The 23,141-nt window shown below is 42.7% G+C and overlaps 1 protein-coding gene across 3 annotated transcripts in view; it reads left to right on the forward strand.

The window, feature by feature from the left end:
- LOC133346168 (R3H domain-containing protein 2-like) overlaps positions 1-12,463 on the forward strand; it is a 56,429-nt gene extending 43,966 nt beyond the window's left edge. For all 3 annotated transcript variants that reach the window (XM_061557633.1, XM_061557632.1, XM_061557631.1), the window contains exons 21-23: positions 4,594-4,760; positions 11,391-11,523; positions 12,423-12,463. In XM_061557633.1, the coding sequence (XP_061413617.1) occupies positions 4,594-4,747 (154 nt within the window). In that variant the 3' untranslated portion in view covers positions 4,748-4,760; positions 11,391-11,523; positions 12,423-12,463. The remainder of the gene's footprint in view (positions 1-4,593; positions 4,761-11,390; positions 11,524-12,422) is intronic.
- The last annotated feature ends 10,678 nt before the right edge of the window (positions 12,464-23,141 follow it).

Genomic DNA, 23,141 nt, shown 5'->3' on the forward strand with positions numbered 1-23,141 from the left:
AGTAACAACACAGCATATGGGAAGACATGCACAGTGGGTCAAACAAGCAGGAGATGGAGTGATGAATCGGGATTGACGTAGATGAGCGTTGAACACTGGTATCAGCATGGACAAACCTTTATTCAGTAATGCATTGAACATGAATGATGGTTATTATGTTTTATTTTCATGTCTTGGCAAAGTATATAACAAATTATTTCATTTCATCCATAACCAAAATGTCATTACTCTGCCAATTCCCAAGTGTGCAATAGTCACGTACACGGTCTAACAGCCCATTTCAGGGTTATTAGACATAACGGTGTTATGCTCATTAACATTAGGAGGCACACATGGCGTGAGCCCCCTTCTCCCAATAGACCTCTTCCTCACTGTCAGGTCTCTCATGCAAATTCAACTGTCCTGGTCTCCCGAGTTTTTACCTGGTTAAAAAAAAGTGAACTTGACTTGTGGGTAGATGTTTCATCCTACGATCCACCCAATTGAAGTGTCCTTTTCAGCACTTGCAAGGTTCACTGTGGAATGAAAATACTTTTTCTCTTTATGTGTCGTGGATCCAACTGAGTCGCAGACGTTGTCCCTTTTAGAGGCAACACTTTTATTTGTAACACCGTAACACCAAGGGGTAACTGCCCCTTTACCAGACTACAGGGGAGTTACTCCTACGATGGGTCGATCCTTCACTCGGGTCTCCGACCACGTGGTTGCCCCGTAAGACGGAGAGTTTCAGCTTTTGAGACATAGAGCTTCCCGCTTGTAGGTGTTGAGCTTCCAGCTTGTAGATGTTGAGCTTCCAGCTTGTAGATGTTGAGCTTCCAGCTTGTAGATGTTGAGCTTCCAGCTTGTAGACATGGAGCTTCCAGCTTGTAGACGTGGAGCTTCCAGCTTGTAGATGTTGAGCTTCCAGCTTGTAGATGTTGAGCTTCCAGCTTGTAGATGTTGAGCTTCCAGCTTGTAGATGTTGAGCTTCCAGCTTGTAGACGGAGAGCTTCAGCTTTTGAGACATAGAGCTTCCCGCTTGTAGGTGTTGAGCTTCCAGCTTGTAGATGTTGAGCTTCCAGCTTGTAGATGTTGAGCTTCCAGCTTGTAGATGTTGAGCTTCCAGCTTGTAGACATGGAGCTTCCAGCTTGTAGACGTGGAGCTTCCAGCTTGTAGATGTTGAGCTTCCAGCTTGTAGATGTTGAGCTTCCAGCTTGTAGATGTTGAGCTTCCAGCTTGTAGATGTTGAGCTTCCAGCTTGTAGACGTGGAGCTTCCAGCTTGTAGATGTAGAGCTTCCAGCTTGTAGACGTGGAGCTTCCAGCTTGTAGATGTTGAGCTTCCAGCTTGTAGGTGTTGAGCTTCCAGCTTGTAGACGTTGAGCTTCCAGCTTGTAGACGTTGAGCTTCCAGCTTGTAGGTGTTGAGCTTCCAGCTTGTAGGTGTTGAGCTTCCAGCTTGTAGATGTTGAGCTTCCAGCTTGTAGATGTTGAGCTTCCAGCTTGTAGATGTTGAGCTTGTAGATGTTGAGCTTCCAGCTTGTAGATGTTGAGCTTCCAGCTTGTAGATGTTGAGCTTCCCGCTTGTAGATAGAGCTTCTAGCTTGTAGATGTTGAGCTTCCAGCTTGTCGATGTTGAGCTTCCAGCTTGTAGATGTTGAGCTTCCAGCTTGGAGAATGCAATGCCCCCGGTCCCTCTCAGGAACCCGCCTTGTAGACTTCTGTCATACTCGCAAGAGCTGACCAATGTGTGCTGGTGTCATGTCCAGTTTGTTAGTCTCAAGCCCGAGATAGTAAATTCCTATAATGTCCTTTTGTAAAACTCTACCTCAGCAGATTTTTTTTGTACTGAGCCCAGATGGCATAGCTTTTTGGGATAAATTGTGTTACTGACGAAAATGGCATTAATATTTTTCCCCTTTCCTCGGGTGCTAACGCGACAATTATTTATTCTGTTAATGATTGGTCCTCAGGGACATCCGTTGCTCTTGGATACATCGGGACTCCGCAAGATGTTAACGAGTTCAACAACAGGGTTATTTTTAGACCGCTATTATTTCATGCTCAGTGCCGCGCACTTGAGCTAATTGAGCGGTAATGAAAGGGTAGGGATGGATGATGAAATGAGCGGGTCCAGAAAGGGCAGGAGGGGATTGGAAGGGCGGTCTCAGCCAGGGTTGTTATGTTTGCTCTGTGAGAGGCAGAAGATATAAGCACACACATCCTGCCTCTTGCTGATTGTATTTCGTTCCTTGTGCACACGCAAAGGTGGTCAGTCGGGGAGCGGTTGGGTCTTGGTCGTTGTGCTTATCCAGCTTGCATGAGGCCAAATGCAATGGATGTGTGAACATGTGTGTGCTTGAGCTCACTGATGCTGTGTGCTTGTGTGCTTGATTTTAAATGTACGAGTGTGTCTACTCCGAGGCGTGATGGCGCAGCGGGTTAGTGGAAGTGCATAGAAGTGGAATGTGCCTAACTTAGGCCTCCCATGTGGCAACTTGGCAGAGGGGATGTTTTTAATAGGGATACAAATGTGGCTCAGCATGATGCTCGGCAGAGCCCCCCAACATGTGCCATATAAAACCTAATAGGTGCTTGTTCACGGCACTCATTTAACAGTCTCTTGAGACTAAATGTTAAATCTATTTTGTTGTTGTTTGTGTATAATGTATGTAGGTATCTATGTTTTAGTGTACGTACGTGCATACACATGTACGTACATCTATTCCTCAATCTGACATGGCTTCACGCAGGCATGCACTGCGACAGCTTAAAGAGCATTCAGCCACTCAGATTTTGTTCCTTAAAATTGAACGATTTAAGGTTGCAACGCCAACTGTGTAATTTCGTAACAATTTTCCACAGTATTTTCGAACAGTGCACAGACTAACCATGCACTGTCTAACATCATAATTTAGTAATTGACCGTTATTATGCGGTTATTCCGCATGGTTAGCATGGAGCGTGGCACTTTTGTAAATTGCTTTTGGAAGTGGCTTGTTTCACATGAACTGCACTTTGCCAGTCACCTCACCTGATGCACAAAGCACCACCATTGACCGACTTGTGACGTTCTGGAAAAGCGCCATCGTTGACCGGCTGCGGTGACGTTCCCAACATCGATTGTCTATCGAGCAGTGACTGTCTGACATCGCATGTTTAACGATAGCTCGCCCTCTTTAAATGCCCCAGTAAAACACCGTGTGATACTTTGCGCGTGTGGACATGTGTAAATGCACCTGGCCAAACTACGGCTACGGCATTTGTGCGTGTGACATTTATTCATTCTGTATTTCTACCCCCTCCCCAATATTTGCGTGTTTTTATAACTGAGGTTTGTTCATCTGTTGAAAATAAGATTTGTCCATACAGCGTTCTAGTTGATATTCGCCAATGGTGGTGTCGCCTTAGATTGTGCTTCTCTTTCGTGCACTGCCCTCTGAAATCAAGGGCCGCTTTGAGCTGCACTTCAGATTGTCACTGCCTCTTGCATGTTGAATTTTTTTGTTTATCAGTTATTTTTCTTTTATGGGAGTCACTTTTTATTTTGTGCTCAAATGCTTGGTAATTGGCATCAGCAGCCAGAGTGGCACCAGAGTTGAGCCGTAATCGTCACGCTAGATGCAAGCCTTTTGTTGTTGTTGTTGCAAACACCACTGGTTTTGGTGGGGGGGGTGCAATGGGGAAGTGAGGGGGGTGGTGGTGGGGGGAGAGCAACGTCACGCGTGGATGCCTCCCAATTAAATGGTAATTTCCTGTTGCTGTGTGTTGCCATGGAGATCGGTTAACAGCCACCCTGAGTATTTGAAACCCATCAATGGTGATTTGGGTGCAAGATTCCTTGGTCACGGTGCGTCTTGCATATGTGTGTGTGTGTATAATTGCTGATCTAAGAAATGTCTGGTCAAAGAACAACAGCTATATATAAGCAATGTTTTGCATTCACATTGCTTAGATATATTTGCTTAGAGGTAAGGAAAAAAGATCGAACAAACAAAATAGTTATTTATATTATATCATCCCTTTGATAAGGCGTGCATGCTGACTTGCACAACGCATGGATTTTTATAACTTTCGAGTAGTGTTCAAAGATGGGGCAAACAATGTGTTATGTCCATATCCTTTTGTACCCCAAGTGTTATAGAAACCTTTTGTTTTTTTTTTGCTAATTTCAGCATATTTAATATGCTCCTTAACCTTTCAGGAGCTTTACGATTGCTCACCCCCCCCCCCCCCTCATTATGCTCTTGTGGCTTGCCTTAAGAACCTGAATAAGAACACAGCCAAACCCGAATTTAGATAGCCTTCGTAAACCTGCATTACTGGTTGTTTGATTGTTTTGCCAAAACAAATGTTTGGGAATAAAAATAATGTTTAGGTGTTGCAATCATTATTGCAACACCTATCATAGACTGTGGCCTCCTTCCTGAAAAGGAAAGTATACCGCAAATCAAGTTGCATTCAAAGCTAAACGCCAAGTGGGAGTTCATGTTGCACAAGCACACGTCCGCTTCTTTGTTTGCGCTGTGACCATTTAATATTTTTCGTATCGGTTGTTTTAATCACCTTTTTGTTCACCTGTATTTATCTGCGTGTATGTGATTGTTGAAATACAGGAATGCTGGGTCCAGGTGGATGTCCCATTGCAGGGGAGGCAGAGGGAGCCATGCATCAGCTCAACATCTCCCCACCGGCGTCTGCGGAGAGGGGAAGCAGACGAGGAGGTGGCAGCTCCGGCTGGGAGATGTCCTTGATGTACAGTGCAGATAAAGGCTCATCCCAGGTGTGTGTGTGCAGCCCCTAGTGTGCCTATCACCACACCTCTCCCTGCACATCTAAAAACCTGCACTCTTATTCCCAAGGTCTAACTTCTGGCCTGGGAAAACCTTACACAAGACCTCACCCCTAAGCCGGTCAGGTGATGCTGTGGTGAGAATGCTCATCTTGCGGTCAAAACCCATTTGGGAGTTGACCATCGAGTAGATATGAAGAAGAGTATCAAGGTTTGGAGAATAACAGTATTTTTTGGAAATACTACCCCCTGCCATACTCTTCTATAAGCGCACAACTTCATCTGTGATGAACGCTGCACTTTCCGTCGTTTTCATGCAGGGGGCGCTGCAAATCTACGCGCCCCCTGCATGAACGATGGAGGCGCCGAGACAAACGTTCGATTACATTGGAATCGATCTGCAGACGGCGGTCTTCTCACACGGCCAGCAGCTCCGTGTCGCCAGGTGACAGTCCGCATCGAACCGAATTCCTGGCAAGGCCATCTACTCAACGACGAGAGAGAATTCACACGAAATGTCCTTTTCAATGAAGTCTTCCAGATGTAAAATGATATAAGCTTTTAATGAAGAAATCAAATTATCTAATTCAAAACATAATACACTTCAAAGATGTTTAATTTTAAAACTTCAAAACGGAGCATCGGGTGCTTACGTGAATGCGTCGTTCGTGTGCAATTTTTTTGTGACTTTCCTGGCCGAAGGCCATAAATGATTGTGAGGGACGCCGCAGTCACACTCGACCAACCAGTATGCAATATGGATATTTCATCACTGCCTAATGACCACCAACAGATACGAGAGGCACTCTACATTCGTTTGAGCAGGGATACAATTTGAAGAATCAATTCCTCATGTCCCTGGCATGGATCAAGTTTCACATCTTCACCAGTGTTCCCTCTTGCAATTCAAATTAAGTCACTCTTTGTTGCTGGCATCTGATGACTTGGAAAAAAAACCTGGATTGTGGTGGGGGGGGGCATGCACAGTGGAGTTCAGGGAACGCTGGCCAACCTGTTTCATTATGCACACACACAACAGCAGGTGTTCAATTAAACTCATAACCCTTGGTCATGCACCCTATCCATTACCCCATGAACACTGATATCCTATGATATGTAATTCTCATTCCTTTATAAAGTCTCAGAAATAAACTCGTATCCGTGAATGATAACTAATCATCTAAACCATAAGCCCTAATAAACACTTTCTGCATAGCAACTTAGCTTCTAGTAATACAATCCAATGTGTTCTTTTGCTTCATTTTTCCTCATATTCATTTGAATGTGTAATAGCCTGCCTGCAGCCAAGTTTATCATAGTCTAGCACGCGTGTTTCTGTCCCACCGTGCTGTTCTGTTTCACGGGAGATAAAACGAAAAAAGTGATGTGTTAGAGATGTATTGTGCCGTACTTTTTAACGTGCAGCACCATTGTGCTTCGTGTTGACTCGGGGGCGGGGGGGCGGCCGCGGTACCGAGTAGCTTGATGAATGGGAGTATTCAACGGCAGCGCAGCACAGCCCGCCACAGCACAGCCCGCCACAGTGGGTCACACTCTTGCCAGAGTGTGACCCACTGTGGGAGGCACACGACTATTACCCTGGCCCGGGATGCAGCATGCCTTCGCAAGGGGGCTCGCCTCGCCGGGCCGTCGGCTTAAATCCTAGGTAGCGTCGACTCCTTGTCGACCCTGCCAGTTGCAGCGTGGTTGTTAATAATTTGCATAATAGCTATGCGATGTGGTGCAAGGCTGGTTATTATCACTCTCAGTTAAGCCCGAGGGATGTGATGGCAGAAATTACCAATTTTTATGCTGGCAAGAGATTGTGATTTTGGATTACATGGAAATAATCTCACTGGCGCGGTGGAAAATACTTCCGGTGTGTTTGCAAAAAAATCCATTGTGGATTTTGTATTGCCATAGCGTGACTTATCCGGTGCATTGTGACGGGTCAGTATAGTGGCGCATCGAAGGGCCGCTGGTGACAGTGGGAAGCCACTGTGATAAAGTACATTCTCCAGTCTGCCTTCCCAGCGGGGGTGGGGGGGGGGCACCAGCAGGTTAATCGGTGGCAGGTATTTGTTATCGCGATGTTAATTAACCAGACACTCCCCCCCCCCCCCTCTCTTGTGGCTTTAAGCATGCAAAACCTTTTCTGAGGCTCTTTATGCAAAGGCCTGTGGTCGCCTGAATCCCCAGGAAGGAGCCAACCTTCCCTATTCATATTCCTGTCTTGGTGCCTCCTGTGCTATTTCTTGTTTTGTTGCTATCAGTTTAACACGTAGCAGGCTTTCGCGACCAGTATTATTCATAATAAAGGTTTTTGGGTTAGATCGCGTTATTTATAAATGTGTCGCAACCCTCCACCGCTTGACACGGCCAATCAGTCAAAAAATGTGTCACGTTCACAAAAGACAAATAGTTCACTACTTTAGCCCACCGGTGTGTTGACGAGTGGATCCACAACATTTACAATTCGGTTATGATGTTTCGCTGGAAATTACATCCAGCATCTTCGGGTGATTTTCCAGAAGAGTGAAGCCATCCACCTGCTTCTGGTCTTAAGTAGTGCAGGATGACGTCATCGTTGTTGAACTCCATCAGGATTCGAGATCAGGGGTGGGGGTGTTTGCAATTATGTAATAGATCAGTAATCGGCCACTTAGCATGTGACTCACCTGTAAGGAATTGCAATATGTGTTTTGTATTACTTAATAATACGCTTCCAGTCAGCGCTGAGTCTATAGCTATCACAGCGATTGCAATTATTTGAATTCTTCTCAATTTGTCGATGACACTTTGGTTGTCTGGCCACATGGTAAAGATATACTTCGTGAATTTTTTATCATTTCAATGCGCAAAACCCAACCATTCAGTTCACCATGGAAATGGAGGTGAACATCACACTTCCCCTTCCTGGATATTTTGCTTGTACGCGGTCAAAATGGCAAAATAACACACAGCGTCTACCGAAAGGGAACGCACACGGATGCCTATCTGAATGCAGATTCGCATCATCACTCAGCACATAAATCCTCTCAATCATGACACTCATACATCGGGCAAAGACAGTGTCAGATGGTGAAAGTTTAAGGAAATAGATTAAATATGTTAAAGAAGCACTAAGACTGAATGGCTACAATAATGCTCAGATTAACAGAGCGTTGAATGCCAAATCAAGATCGAACAACAATACTGCTGAAAGTGATCAGATTATCAAAACAATCAAAATACCATTTATCTCAGGAGCTACTGACAAATTAGCCCGTGTTTTGCAAAAGCAAAACATGAAAGTGAGATTTGATACTGTACACATAATTCAAAAAACTATTGTCTTGTATTAAAGATGAATTACTGAAGTTATCAACAGAAAGTGTATATCGGATCAATTGCTTATGCGGTAAGTGTTATATTGGACAGACAGGACGTAACATGAGCGTAAGACTAAACGAACACCAAAAGAACATTCAATTCTTCCAAACAGCTGTCAGCGGTGGCAGAGCATGCTTGCCAACAAGGACATTCAGTTGATTTTTATAACGTTGAAGTGTTATGCAGAACTAATTACTGGCAAAGATTAGTTAGAGATACAATTGAAATTGAGACGAATTCAAATAATTTCAATCGCTTTGATAGCTATAGACTCAGCGTAGCCTGGAAGTGTATTATTTAGTAATACACAACGCACATTGCAGTTTCCTTACAGGTGAGTCACATGCTAAGTGGCTGATTACTGATCTATTACATAATTGCATACACCCCCACCTCCGCCTCTGATCTCGATTCCTGATGGGGTTCAACAATTGTGACGTTTTCTTGCGCTATGTCAGACCAGGAGCAAGTGGATGGTTTCATTATTCTGGCAAATCGCCCGAAGATGCTGGATGTAATTTCCAGCGAAACGTCGTACTACTCAAATTGTGAATGTTGTGGATCGACTCTTCAACACACCGGTGCACTAAAGTAGTGAACTATTTGTCTTTTATATTCTTGGTTCTTTCGGTAAAGTCACGTAGAAGGGAAATAATAAAATAATAACCACAGCAAGGAAATTTGAAATGTTCTTGTTGTAGTTTTCACACTTGATGATGATTGCTTGTGTTGCAATCGAAACGTCGTGATAATTGTATTATTTTATTTTTATTATTTTACTTTTTTCCCTTCTACGTGACGTTACCGAAAGAACCAAGAATATGAATCCCTGCACTCACGAAAGCTTTAAATCGAAATTTATTTGTCTTTTGTCAACGTGACACATTTTTTCGTGATTGGACTTGTCAAGTGGTGGAGGGTTGCGACACATTTATAAATAACGCGAGCTAACCCAAAAACCTTTATTATGTTTATTGTTATCATTCATTTGTTTAGATTTTTCACTTACTAAAATGAACTTTTTACATTTAGCAGATATTCAGATTATTTTCCTTGTGTGGATTTGCCACACGTTAGATGATGCAACGTGCACATGGAAAAGTGGTTGGCATCCCTTCCCTTTACATCTCAGGATAGTGAACTCCATTATTAAGAGCCAAACACAGTATATTAAAATTAAGTTTACTCTCTCACATAATAAGCATTAATCCAGTTATAAATAATTTGATGATTTCATTAATGTTTTAGTTAATTTTAATACCTCTATTGGATTTTGTAACATTTTAATGTAATTTTCATTCAGCTATTTTATTTTGACCTACGCCAAACCATCCTCACAAAAACTAATGAAGAGTAATGAAGAGTTAATGCACTGCATCGAGTCTAATTGTGAACTCCTGGAACATTTTGGGTATGTGCATCACATTTTAATGGTTAACTGTAGATTCTGAAAACTTGATTTGAAGCTTTCGTGACTGCAGTAATTACTCTTTGGTTCTTTAAGCACCGTTGAGATGAACAGTTCAAGGCCAGGTATTGATTCTCAAACATTGATAAATTGCTGTAGCTTATTAAAAACCTCCCAGCTTGCATTTCACACTTATTATTACCCTTCAGCGCTGGCTGCTCGACATAGTTATTGTCACTGTGTTTGCATCGTGATTTGACCTACTTTGAAAATGTATTCGGCACCGTGATGTGATCTGTCCTGTAATGTGATGTAAACAATGTTTTCTCCACACAATGCCGATCAGTATCACAGCAGTTCATTGCAACTCAGTTAATTTTCCATCTCACTGCCGTATGATGACTCCTAGTGCCTTGTTATAATAATCTAGTCTAACCTATCCTATGACATGTTTATTAAAACGTAAAAATAAGTACGGTACTCGTATATGGCTAGGTTATATTTAAAGGCCAGGTTATTATTAATCTAATTCATATTATAAATTATATATTAATTTCAAAACTGGATTGCTATTGTGCCTATACATTTTTTTTTTCAAAATTGGCTCAGGTAAGGCATGCAATTTCCGGATGAACTGCAAATGGATTTAATGTGGGTCAACATGTCTCGTGTGATGAATACCACGGCCTTTGTTTTATTGATTTCACAGCCATAAACAAAAATCTGCAATCACGGCATTGAAAGGATAACAGCGGCAGTGGGGCGTTTGTCATTTTTACACCTCGCTCCTTAAAATCCGTGAACATGACTAAAGATGCCAGAAATTGACAAATGTGGTGTAGCTCTTTTTTTCACGGGCTGTAAAAAGTGAACGATTATTCAGCCTGTATGCTGAAGCTCTCCAGTGATGCTGTGCTAACTTGCAATAGTGACTGCGCTTCCTCCAAGGTGTTGACTTTCTGCCAGTGGTATTTGAGTTAATCATCTCCGAAATGGAACTGAAAATTAAGAAAACCAAATTAAACTGAAGTAGTTAACTCAAATATAAAAAAACAGCAAAAACCTGACATTTGTTAGACTGAAAAAAAAGCCAGGATATATTATAGACGTAAAAAATGAAGTAAAAATCGACTGCGTACAAGACAAAGACAACGATCCCCCGTATAGCCTTAACATACTGTTGGGGCAAGTGCTGTTAGTGAGCACCTAAGAAGGCCGGAACAGTACACGAGGTTGTGGGTGGCCAACACACCACGCCCGGCCGCCTTTGTCTCCTTAGTGACGATGTTTACTACACACCACACCAGGTATTCATTTGAGGCTGAGTCTACTCGGGGTGGCCCAGGACCGGTTCAAATAATTGTCACTGGTGTTGGCCGTGAGCGGGAATCGAACTCGGGTCGCTGAGTATCGCATACAACACACAGGAAAACTTCAGTGTTTCAATTAATGGGAATGCAGAATTGAATGGAGTTAATTGTATATTATAATAGGAACTGTAATTATTGTTAAAGTTTGGGAAGCTTTGTATTCATCAGTTATAAAAAATATTATTAATGAACAGATTTATTTGTCACCAATCTTGGTGCCTTTTCTAAGCAGTAGCTTATATACAATGAGGTGACCCAAGTACTGAAAACACAGTTATATTCCTCTCTTTACTCGCCCATTTACAGTTAAAAACAAGAATGAAATCAAACAAGATCACAGCTTTTGAGGCTTAGAAATGATGAGAGTATCGAGGCAGTTGGGATCCCTCATCTTGAAAGAAAGCGTTGGACATTAAAGAGGCCGTTTGATGCGTCAATCCCTACTGCGACCCCCCGCTCCCCCATCTGCAGTTGCCCGGCGGGTCCCAGCTGCAGGAGACATGCGCGCCCACACAGCACGCACGGACCGACGGCCCGCCCGCACGGCCGCCCCCGGCCTGGTACCCGCAGCAGTACAGCAGTGCCGCTCTGCACTCGGGTCACGGTGAGCATCCCCCACACACCCTCTGGAGTGCGATTGGTGTCCTACGTTCCCCGGCACATGTGCCTGTCCTATCCTAGGTCGCTTGCGAGTCTTACCACAATTCTGAAAAATCTGCGCGCACGTATCCGTTAGCCGACCATTGCGCTCTTGAGCATCCTCGTGCATCAGCTCGTGATTATTAATGAGGGGGGGGGGGGGTCCATGTGGAAGACCCCCTCCTGTTCATGATTTTTAATGAAGGGGGCTGGTCGACGTGGAGTGACGTCACGCACGTTACACACATAGATATTATTGGCTCATATTAGTAATGGTGCGGTTACTGTTGTACTCCGCTCTCCATTGGAGCAACCTGCAGTTTTATTGCTTTAAATTTCTGCCAGTTTTGGTCTTGTGTGATGCACTGCTGGTGAAAACTTGTGGGAGTAGATGGGACAGAATGCACTGGCAAGTGACAAGATAAAAAACAAAAAACTAAACAGCAGAATTATATACTCCATTCGGGGAGGGAAACAATCAGGAGGGAGATGGAGCAATTACATTTCAGCTGACTTTGCAAGTTAATATAGATTGGTGGCTGCACAACGCTGGTGGCAGTGCCGATGGCATGGAGATGATGCTCTCTTCCGGCAGTGAATTGGCAATAGCTAATGACTTGCATCCCACTGGGATTTTTGCACACAGCGTTGAAATACGGTGTTTTTTCTGGAAGACTTTGCTGTTTTTTCCTGGATTTTTCTGTTGCGTCTAGTCACTTTAAGATGTTTCTTGTTCATGTTTTTGTTTGTTACGGTTGCACCCAAGTAAAGAGCCGCATGGCTCACAGGGTTATACCTAATAAATGAAACTGAAAAACTGAAACATGAAGACGAGTCAAGTGACCGTTTTGCGCTGTGTTTCAGGTAACACAGGCCTTGACCACCGGCTGGCTGTGGGCGTTGCGACCTCCGATGTCCCCAATGGGTACCCGCACGCGCTTGCGTCCACGCTCGTGGGTGGGACGGTGAGAGCACAACTTGACACGGGGAGCTGTTTACTCTTGCAGAGTGTGCGAGACTGTCCAAGCGATTTGAGAACAGGATGTCAAGAGAACACTCCAAATTAATTAGTACTCAATATTTATCTTAACCCTTATGTTCGAGCATGGATAGTTACATTGTTGTTGTGTGTGTATATGAACACAGCAAAGTAAAATATAGTGTGCGAGCTCGTACAGTTTAATGTGAGGCATGCAATGGGCAAGATGCTGCCTGAAATAAAGTTCAAAGGTGGTGTATCTACAATTCACCCCACTCAAAATATATAATATAGGTTTTTTTCGGGTTAGATCGCGTAAATATAAATGTGCCGTTAAACCCACCACCACCCGACACAGCTGGTTAATAAGATTTGTCACGTAAACAGAACATGCCAATTCATTATTAGTACAGCACACAAATTGGCTGTTGGGTGGTGGCGGGTTGAACGACACATTTATATTTCTCTTCTTGGTTCTTTCGGTAAAGTCGCGATCTAACCCAAAAAACTATATTATGGATGATATTGGTCGCAAAAGCCTACGTTTTAATATCACAATCTAGAAACATGCATTGACATTGTTTCGATTATTTTGGTGCTATAAATATCCAAATGATGGGCCACTCGAGCTATCATTTGTGGCCAGGTCGCTTCTGAAAAATAAGTTAACTCGGTGGACTTTGCCTGGTAGGATGGGGATGGTTTAGTTTTATTTGTATGTTTGTGTGATTTGTTTACCTTTCTTGTACTTTGCACTGCTGTCGTGTTTTTTTTTGTACTGTTTGCTATTGTAACGTTCTTACCCCGTGCCCCTCCTGGACATCTGGGAAAAAGAGCTTTATAGCTCATCGGATTCCTCCCGGATAATTAAATATTCTGCATATCTGATCGTTGATCTTTAGCAGATACTGGGTGAATTAATGACGGGGGTGGTGTTGGCCGCTCAGAGGTAGCCAATGTGTAGTGTCTAGATTGTTGGCTTGGAAAAGGGGGGGGTAGCTTTAAAAAAAAAATTGGAATGTACCTCAATCCTCCAGGTTCTGATTTGTGTATGGTTGAATCCAGCATTGAATGAAACACATATACATTCATAGTTTTATTCAGATAAGTTTTTCCCCTTGTGTAATATCGGGGTGATTATTGTGTGGGGTTGTCATTTGCATTCATTGCTTCGCTTAGAAATGGTCATCAATACAGTTATGGAGAGATAAGCCTATGTTCTAGCATTGTAGCACAACTTAAAGATAATTTAACTACATAGTGCAAGGCTTAAGGGGAAAAAAACTTACTGTTGAGCTCTGACGTAGGACAGGCCAATTCCATGGCTCTGCAGAGAGCTTTATGAGTCTTGGATTAGGGGCAAACCCCGGGAGAAGTAATTTGGTCTTACATTTTCAAGGGGATTGAAGATGCTGGCCCAACAAGTCTTTACAAAGGAAGACGCGCAAGCAGGAGAACAGTTCAAGATGGGCAATGCGTGCAAGTTAATGGAATATCGTCCAACAGGACCATCACGGATGTATTCCAGGGGATATTAAAATATGATAAATCAAACTGAGCCTTGGGGAGAGCATTAAAAAAAGCTTTCACAATTAAAGGAAACCTATGACCTAATAACAAATCTTGAGCATAATAATTGAACACATTTTCTCGTAATGGCCATGGACTTTGTAAAGGTCTGCATGACCTTGCGATCCACAATGTTTACGAGTGCATGTTCGTCACTGGCAGATGACTAAGGGGCGGTAGCCATATTTAAATGTGCTCTTTTGTGCGTTCTAAGGAGCTTGTGGTGTAGAAGTGGTCAGAGGAACTCAATACACAAGACAAATGTGTAAAGCAGAAGGTTGAATTTAATGCGGAATATGATAATTATTATACAAAATAATCATGCTACAAAAAATTAAATTAATCCCCACCGTCAATGTCATTCACAGGTCTAGCATGAGTGAGCAAATGGGGCAACATGCAATTAATTGGTCGACATGATTGGGAGGATTGAAGAGACTGGATTCACAGCGTGTTCAGGTGGCAGTCTCTGCTTTAGCCTAAACCAACGGTACAAACGTAGATGGGAAACGAAATTTCTCAATACTCTAGAGCAAGTTGCTGTGTCGTCTCACCATGCTCACCTCGGCACAGTTTGTACCTCTGATTTCGGCCCTAATTATGAAAACACAGTGGGGAACTATCAGCAGGCAAAATATAGTGTGTTGTGGAAGGGTCGTTGAAAAAATAGCTGGTCGACTGATCTTCATGCTTTATGCAACTTCTGATTGACCATTGTGTCGTTTTTAAAGAGTGTATCTGTCCGCTCAGACGGGCAATTGTACATTTAGCATACATTGGTGGCCTTGAAGCAATGTTGAAAATGACACAGCTGCTCGACCACTGTTGATTTGCCAAAAGGTTATTCAAAAACACATTGATAATGTATTTATCACATGGCAGAGCATGGGTGTTTCCATGCTATTAAGCTGAATCAGATCAATGAAATTACTCTTATTTAACGAAACGATAACAATAGTGGCAAAGACAATGATCTGTAGTAAATGGAGTGTTGCTTGTTGATGAGCATGATAGGTTGCATTTAGAGAGGAAGAGAGGAGCATTACTGCAGTCGGTGGCATTTTAAAAGCATTGGGGGGTGTTGTGTCTGTGAATGACTCAATACAAATTCCCAGGCAGTGCAAGGTCACAGACAATTAGACAAATCTAATTGTGAGCTACAGAACAAGAGGGGTCGATATTTAACCGTAGGGAAATTATTTTGTCCCTATATTAAGCTTGTATTAAGACAGCTTGGGAAATGCCACATTCTCTCGTGATTTTCCAACGATGAAGATGGGGTTTAGCGATTTCAGCAGGGGGATTGTGGCAGTGATAACCAGGATTTAGTTTGTCGAGTTATAACGGCAGATTAGGTGGATGCTGAATTTGTCATCTCAGCTAATGAGACTGAAACTATACAGTCGGGGATTTAGTTTTATGTACAGGGACTTCAATTTGTTGACGAAGATAGGTTATTTCAATTTCAGATAGCCGATTTGGTCTGAAGGCTGTGCATTAAAACAGCACAATAGTGTGCACAGCAGGGAGGTTGAGGCAGTTGAGTTGCAGAGGCTTAGAATAGCCTGCTGGCCATGGTGTGGAAAAAAAACATCCACCGAATCATTTAGGAAGCCAGAGTAAAGGCTCCTAGCAATGTCGTAGAAGTGTCGAAATGAGATAGGGGCGTCAGAATATTGTTTTTCGGAGATAAGGGAATGTTTATTGCTTGGAAATATGAGTCGGAAGCACTTTATTTTTTACCTTGATTCCATGAAACTTCATCATTAAGACATGTATGTGCATGATTGCATGTCTCTATTTTTGTATGTTCTTGTGTGTATGAGTGTGTGTGTATATATGCATCTATCTTTATACAATTGTGTGTCGGCACGGCACGGTGGTGAGTGTACTGTAATTACAATATCAGAACAGCATGCATTGGTATTTGGTGTCCGTAGGTATCCCTTTCATGAGCATTCCATTTAATTTAACTCAACGTCAAAATAAGATGTGTACATTTGTGCTAAAGCACCATTGCCTCCCTTATCCACTGTTTGCCTCCTTCCACCTGAGTGTAATAGGTGGTGCCAGTGCCTGCTAAACAGAGACTTGGTGAGAACTCTGTAGACACTGAGTACTCTGCCATGTGTTCGCTCTGCGCTTGAGAATATGCCACACGATCGTATCGATGTGTCGTTTCACTGCTGTTCGCCGCTTTTTTTTCGTAGGAGCAGACAAAGACTGGGAAACGCAAGGGGCGTGGGAAAAAGGGGGCACGGCAGCCCCCGCTCGCGCCACCTGAACGTCTTCACTCTCAATCCCACATCCAACCACATAGTGAGTTATTCCAACTTAGAACAAGCATGTTGAACTTCTTTCGCACCGTACACAGCCAGCCGTGCTAATCGGAGGTTGCGGGGGAAGGACAAAAATCTGAACACAAAAAGCAGTTCTACATAAACATATAAACTGTTCAAAAGTATTACACTCATGCAAAACATGCTGTGGCAAGAGCCCTAGTAAGCCTTATAGGCTGCTGGGACTAAGTTATTAGTGAGCATCTAAGTCTGGTGTACATAACATAAGGATATGGTGTGAATTGACATCTAAAACTCCACTTGCCATGGGTCACTTCGAGGTTGACTTGGCTGACACAGTATGATCAGCACTGAAATAAATAGCGGCCAGACATTGTGCTAGCCACTGCCTGCTGCAGTGCAGTGCCATGCCAGCAGCCTTAAGGAGGTGTGGTGGCACCGTGGCGAGATGTTAACTACCTCGCATGGTATACGGGAGTGCGTGGGTTCAATCCCCCACCTTGATGCCTGTATATTTGTATGTTGCATGTTCTCCCCATGGTCGCATGGATTTTTCTATGGATCTTTCTCCGTGTTTTCCCTCCACATTGAGAAACATGCTTTTGGAGTATTTTGCTGCTATGAATTTCCACGTGATAAACCACTTCCTTCAACTATCATTTGTGGCCAGGTCGCTTCTTAAAAAGAGCCGTATAGCTCAGTGGGCCTTACCTGGTAAAATAAAATAGTTGAGTTTAATAGATACTCGCCCAACAGTGCTTGTCCCAATTATCCTTGAAGCTAAATGGGAATATTTGACATGCACAGACGCACACAAGTGCACACAAATGTCGCCTTAAAGGATATCATTTTACTTTGGCCATATATTTATATGATGCACTGAAGCTTTAGTATCCTCTAATATAATTGCCTACTCCTTTTAAGTTAAAAGTTGCAAATGTGTCATGCTTGCAGATGAGCAGACTCTCTTAACAGGGGAATCCCAGAAAGGGACCACTCACAAAACATCTCACCGCTGTGCTTGATCATGTTGTACATGTTGTCCCATGGTTATTTTGCACAAATACTTAGTCGCGCATGTGGCATGAGGACTACATAACACCGAGGTCATTGGCAGGCGTGCTTCAGCGGATACTGCACAGTCTAATTCACAGTGACAGACAGGTGACTTTTAAGGAGGGAGAGACTGGTGGAAGCTTCCTTAGGGAGCACACCCACTCGCAGATGTAATTAGCGTTAGAATTGTACACATGGTTAGGACAGAAAAAAATGCACTCGTTTTCACGCGAATGCACACGAGCGCACAATTTTACAAACTAGGACAGTGCTGCACTCCATCGGAGTTTTTGAGCCAGTGTGGTTTTCCACACCCCCCACATGCCACTGTCGACATTCCGTGCTGACAAAGTCCCAGGGGCCTCTCCTGCATTTTATTTGACCACAATTAAGGGATAGCATCAAAGCTGTGCACACACGTGTGTGTTACATATGTATATATGTTGAACTTAATTTGCACCGTACGTAGCCAACCATGCTAATCAGAGGCGTGAACATATATATAACGCAGGACGTTTTTGCTTTTATTCATCACGAGAAATTGTCCCCGTTCGATGCTGGACATTGATAATTAATTGAACAATGCACAGTGAGATTAAGAAATCAAACATTACATTGTACATATATGCTATGCATGCAATGTACTGGTACATCTGCAATGAGCATATATACCATTATTCCAGTAAGTTTCTATTAATTTACAGCATTGTATTAATGCGCTGCTGAATGAAGGCCTCATCTTGCCATTTCTGTCAAAGTTTTTTTTTTTGCCATGCTACACCATGCTGGTCTGTGCAGATTGGTGCAAGTAGGGGCTCAAGATCAGTGAATTTATCAGTTGCCAACAATTTTAGCTGTCGCTAAGAATCAAACTCATTTTGGTGAGTTCTTAGCAGTGTGCTAACTTATGCATCATTACTCCGCCACCACTATTTAGTGGGTTGGTGTTTATATATGCAACTTAAAAAGCAGAATCTATAAAATGTACATAGAGGATCCTAAGAAAAGGACAAAACATGATGAGCAAAGGGAGAGATTAAACATTAGTCCTCGATATAAACAGTTGGAAAGAATTACAAACGTATAATGGAATGGGAGAGTATTTGAGATAAAAGGTATACAAAAAATGGTGCTTATAATTAAACAACAACAGATGTTTGAACACACACTGTGTTAACATCAATCCAGCATCAATGTGCTGGTTCAGATAAACAGTTTTATATTTTAGATGAATGTTTCCTGCTGGGGTTGGCTGCCAACCGTGTATTACCTTCCAAGTGATTTACGTGCAAACACATTTATTGGGTTACTCGTGCAGCCACTATTTTACAACTTTACAATGTATTGCACGTATTAAATGTATTAACAATTGTATGTTTTGCTGTGACTTTCCAGTGATGGAGATGCAGAGGTGACCTCTTGATGTGGAAGCATGGGCCGGCAGAATCACAATCGTCATGGGTCGACCAGAGGACAGAGTGTCAGTGGGTCATGTGGCTATCTGTGTGCTCAGGAAGACTGATGAATTCATTGGTCAACAGGAGAGGGGATGCTTTTGCCCTGATCGACCCCTTATTTTCCATTAATCTTTCTTTCTCACGTTGGCTTCCCCTTCCAAAGCTTGCTCCACTTCTCGCATACATTTACCCACAACCCCAGTGTAAACTCCCAGACAATCACTGCCAAATTCACCCCCATACTGCTGCCCCAAGTGTGCACTGCTTTTGTGCCACCAGCTTTGCTCTTGAATCACTTGCACGTCCCTGTGCCTAACCACTTGCACTCTATGCACAGCACAACCTGTGTCCCATGCCTATCCATTTTAAGAGGTACTGCCAGTTAGCTCACTCGAAACAGGAAAATCGGACCGTTTGGACTAATACCTACCAAGTGTTGTTGTGTGACATCAAGTTGTACCTATGTTTGTGACCGTCTTATTTCGTTGATCATATGAAACATCACAGCGTTGGTGGTCGTGGCCACAATGGCTTGTTAACATCTATGTCAAGGAAAGGCATTGCAAACATCTTAAAATATAATTTTCTTTGGGTCTTTCGGTAAGTCATGTAGATAGGTTCAAAGAAAATAACAAAAAACTATGACGTTTCGATCACAACACAAGCGATCGTCATCAGGAGGAAAAAAGGGAGGGAAGGCTTTCCCCCCCCTTTTTTCCTCCTGGTGTTTTGTTATTTTCTTTGAACCTATCTACGCGACTTTACCGAAAGACCCAAAGAATATGAATTCCTGCAGTCACGAAAGCTTTAGGTCAAGATTTTAAAATATCGTTTAATATTCAGACTCGTTCAGCAGTGTCACACCACATTCGTTACTGGGTCTGATTGTGTACTATGGTTGTTCAGTTCAGTTTCAACGTGGGGAGAAAAAACACTACTTGCTCTACCTGATATAACCACTCGGCATCACCTGGGCACATCTTCTGAACGATCGTTTTTTCGGTGTTCTGCCTTACTCATGCCACAGGCATTATGTAGGCATTGTATTTTACTTGTTCTGTACACATTTGAGCAATGGTGGGTAAACTGCTGATGAATGCAGTGCCCCACTCGTATACCCCAATCACGCATTCTATTCACCCCTATTCCCCCCTATTCCATCCCTCAGGCCCCCACCAATTTTAAACTGGTTGTAATTGTGCCAACTAAGGGGAAGGCCAGTCATCTGGTAAACCTTGTGTGTGACAATTGAGATCCTTAATGTTGTTCATCACAAACAGCAGTCATCATCAGGTGTATTTTGTTAATTGTTTTAATTTTCATGAAATTATAAACTTGAATCATTTTCAAGAAAAAAAATGTTGATGTTTGAAACACGTTATTTTACTTACAAAAAATCTTTGATCATGGGGCAAAAGAACAATGGTACTCTAGGCTGCATTACATTTATTACAATGTAACCGACAATGAGAGGAAACAATTCCAACGTCATCGTTGTGACCGTGTAACTGAGTTATTTTGAGCGCTTGATTGATTTTGAGCATAAGCGACGGTGCCAATGCACGGACAACGCTTGTGAATGTTGAGAGAGTGAGCAAGTAAATCCGCGTTTGAATGCTGCTCGTGAGTCACGACAGCACAGCTTTATGACCGATTATGACATCAGTATGGGTGGGTTGTGTGTGGTGTGTGTGGTATCATTGCTTGTGTGCGTGTGCTGACGTGTCTATCACTACTTTGTATCATCCTCGGTCTCCCTCTACCCCTGGTTTCAAAGACGTCATCTCGTTGTGTGTCTTTCATCCTTACTATTTGCAGAGGACTCCCACCAAATTTCAATATTAATGTCGCCTTTGTTAAATGATAGCAATAACGAACTGCAGTTTAGAACTTGGTGAATAAATGATTCGTTTTTTTTTCCCAATGTGAATTGAAATCTTTTTATCTTTTGTGTACATTGCTAATAAAACACGTACAAGTGTTTTAGTGTATACATTTACACAGTGCCTTAACTAACATGTATGGATTACCCCTGTGGGATTTCAAGGAGAATTCAGTCCTTCGATCGCTTGACGTTCTATCGAGGCTGCGTTTGTATTTTTACATAATATAAAACTTAACTGTTTTCAATAAACCAAAAAAGTATAACCAGGTCAGTTCTTATAATCTGCAAGGTGTATTTTTAAAAGAGAAATTCTGTATATGAAAACAATTACTGATTCAAATGTTATTCATTTAAACAGATGGGATGGGAGCCAGGTTGCATTATAGAATCGGTTTGTGGCGTTTAATAATTTTTCTTACCACTTTCTAATCACACGAATTTAGACGGTGCATTCCATTATCATGTTTTCACTTGCACACACATTTTAGGGAATTTATGGTTTCCTCAGTCCAAACTGTGTTAAAATGTATGCCATGTAAGTTGTTCCTACAAATCCCGTTAGCGTATGGAGGGAATAGTTTAAATATACACGTTCCCAACGACTGAAAGTGTATTTGTTCACAAGTTACATTACAATTTTTATTACACCAATTGTAAAAAATATCGTTCCACCCATTGTTAATTTGTCTGCTTTAAGTAAATGCTAAATATTCAGAAACAATTCATTTGAATCGTTCGTCTATAACGTAATGCATTGTTTACATGCATACATGACGAGACCAGTTGCTGACAGCCTGCAGGGTTATTGGAAGTGGTCCACGGAACTGTTGCGGATACGATATTTTTTTTCCATACAACACTAGTTTTTGTTTTTTACTGTATAGTTGTCCGCGAAATATTTTTCGCGAGTGGACCATGCGTCTACGGATCCATCAAGTTTGGGAACCACTGGTCAAGACCACATCCATTCTAAATTTCGTAGTTACAGGATTTTGTTGTTGTTGCTGACATGAATGCACTGCAGTATTATTAGACTTCTCTCTATGGATGTTGTCTTTTGCAGTCCCAAGAATCACTGATAGAACTTCCTCAAGCCACTTTTTGGCTATTCCCATGGACACCACATTCGTGAAGAATCCATTCACCATTGAAATGGGACTCTTTGCATGAAGAAAGTTGCAGCTGTAGTGCATACCTTCATCTCCCCGGTTAAAATAACGGACATTCCCCCCTATGTGAATGCCACGTGAACTGAATTTCAAAGTGCATCTTTCCAAAATCTCTTTCTCGTAACTTGAACACTTTTAACGTCGAATTTTGGAGATTTCGATGCGTGTGAGCGCAGAAGCCGACGTGAAAACGGGAAGTTTAATTGAAAGTTTAGTGGCTTCCCGCAACACACAACCACTGGGGAGTGGGAGGCTGTCGTTTGTACTGATGTGTCAACGCGATGCAGCTGAACTCTGTTCATCCAACGGTGATGTGGGGCGGGGGGGGGCACTCGGCGTATCCTCTAATCAGCGGCACAACGCGAAAAATCCAATCGGTGAAAAGATTGGCACGATCGTGGTATATATCGCCGATTTAAGAGATTCGAGGCACGGGACTTGACTGGATACGCATTACAGAAGCGTGGTACGTAACTATCAACTACAGTAAAAAAAAAACTCGGAATATGGGAGTTTTGCCGTGTTTTTCTTAAATCCCAAATGGAGAATATCTCTCATTTGGGTCTGTGTTAAACAATGTTTTGAGTCCTCATAGACGCGTCTAAAATGTCGAAAACTCCTTCACGATTCAACAAATTAAAGCAGCCTGTGGCGTGTACACCAATACCACAAAGTGTGCCTCCGTTTATCTCTGTATCTGTCCATCGCTCAGTCTTTCACATTTGCCTCTGCAACTACGTTTGTCTGCGGTGTGATTCTTTGGAGGTAGGTTTGTGTTCGCAGCTTTGCGTGTCTCGTTCTCCGTTTGTCTCTGCATCTTTGTATCACTGTCTCTTCGTAGCTCGGTCTCGAGGTACGTTTGTCTCTGCATCTGTCTTCATATCTCGCTCCGTTTGTCTACATCACTGCCTGTCCTCTGCTGCTCCCTTTGTCTATTTTCTGTGCCGTCTCCGTCTTCCTCCCAACACGCAGAAGAGGTGTGCTTGCAACGAGTCAAACATATCTGCGTTGCGAGGCTCCGTGAAGCATGGTGGCTCATTTGAAGCTTGCCTGCGCTCCAAATAAATGTCACTTAAGTGCAGATTATATTCGGGGGCGGGATATTAACCGCTCCTGGAAGAGGTTCAAAGATTCACGGTAAAAATTGAGATTTCAGGATCTTTAGAAA

The sequence above is a fragment of the Lethenteron reissneri genome, chromosome 23 (assembly GCF_015708825.2).
Source record: "Lethenteron reissneri isolate LAM-NWPU_2019-01 chromosome 23, ASM1570882v1, whole genome shotgun sequence".
In the NCBI taxonomy this organism is placed as follows: domain Eukaryota; kingdom Metazoa; phylum Chordata; class Hyperoartia; order Petromyzontiformes; family Petromyzontidae; genus Lethenteron; species Lethenteron reissneri.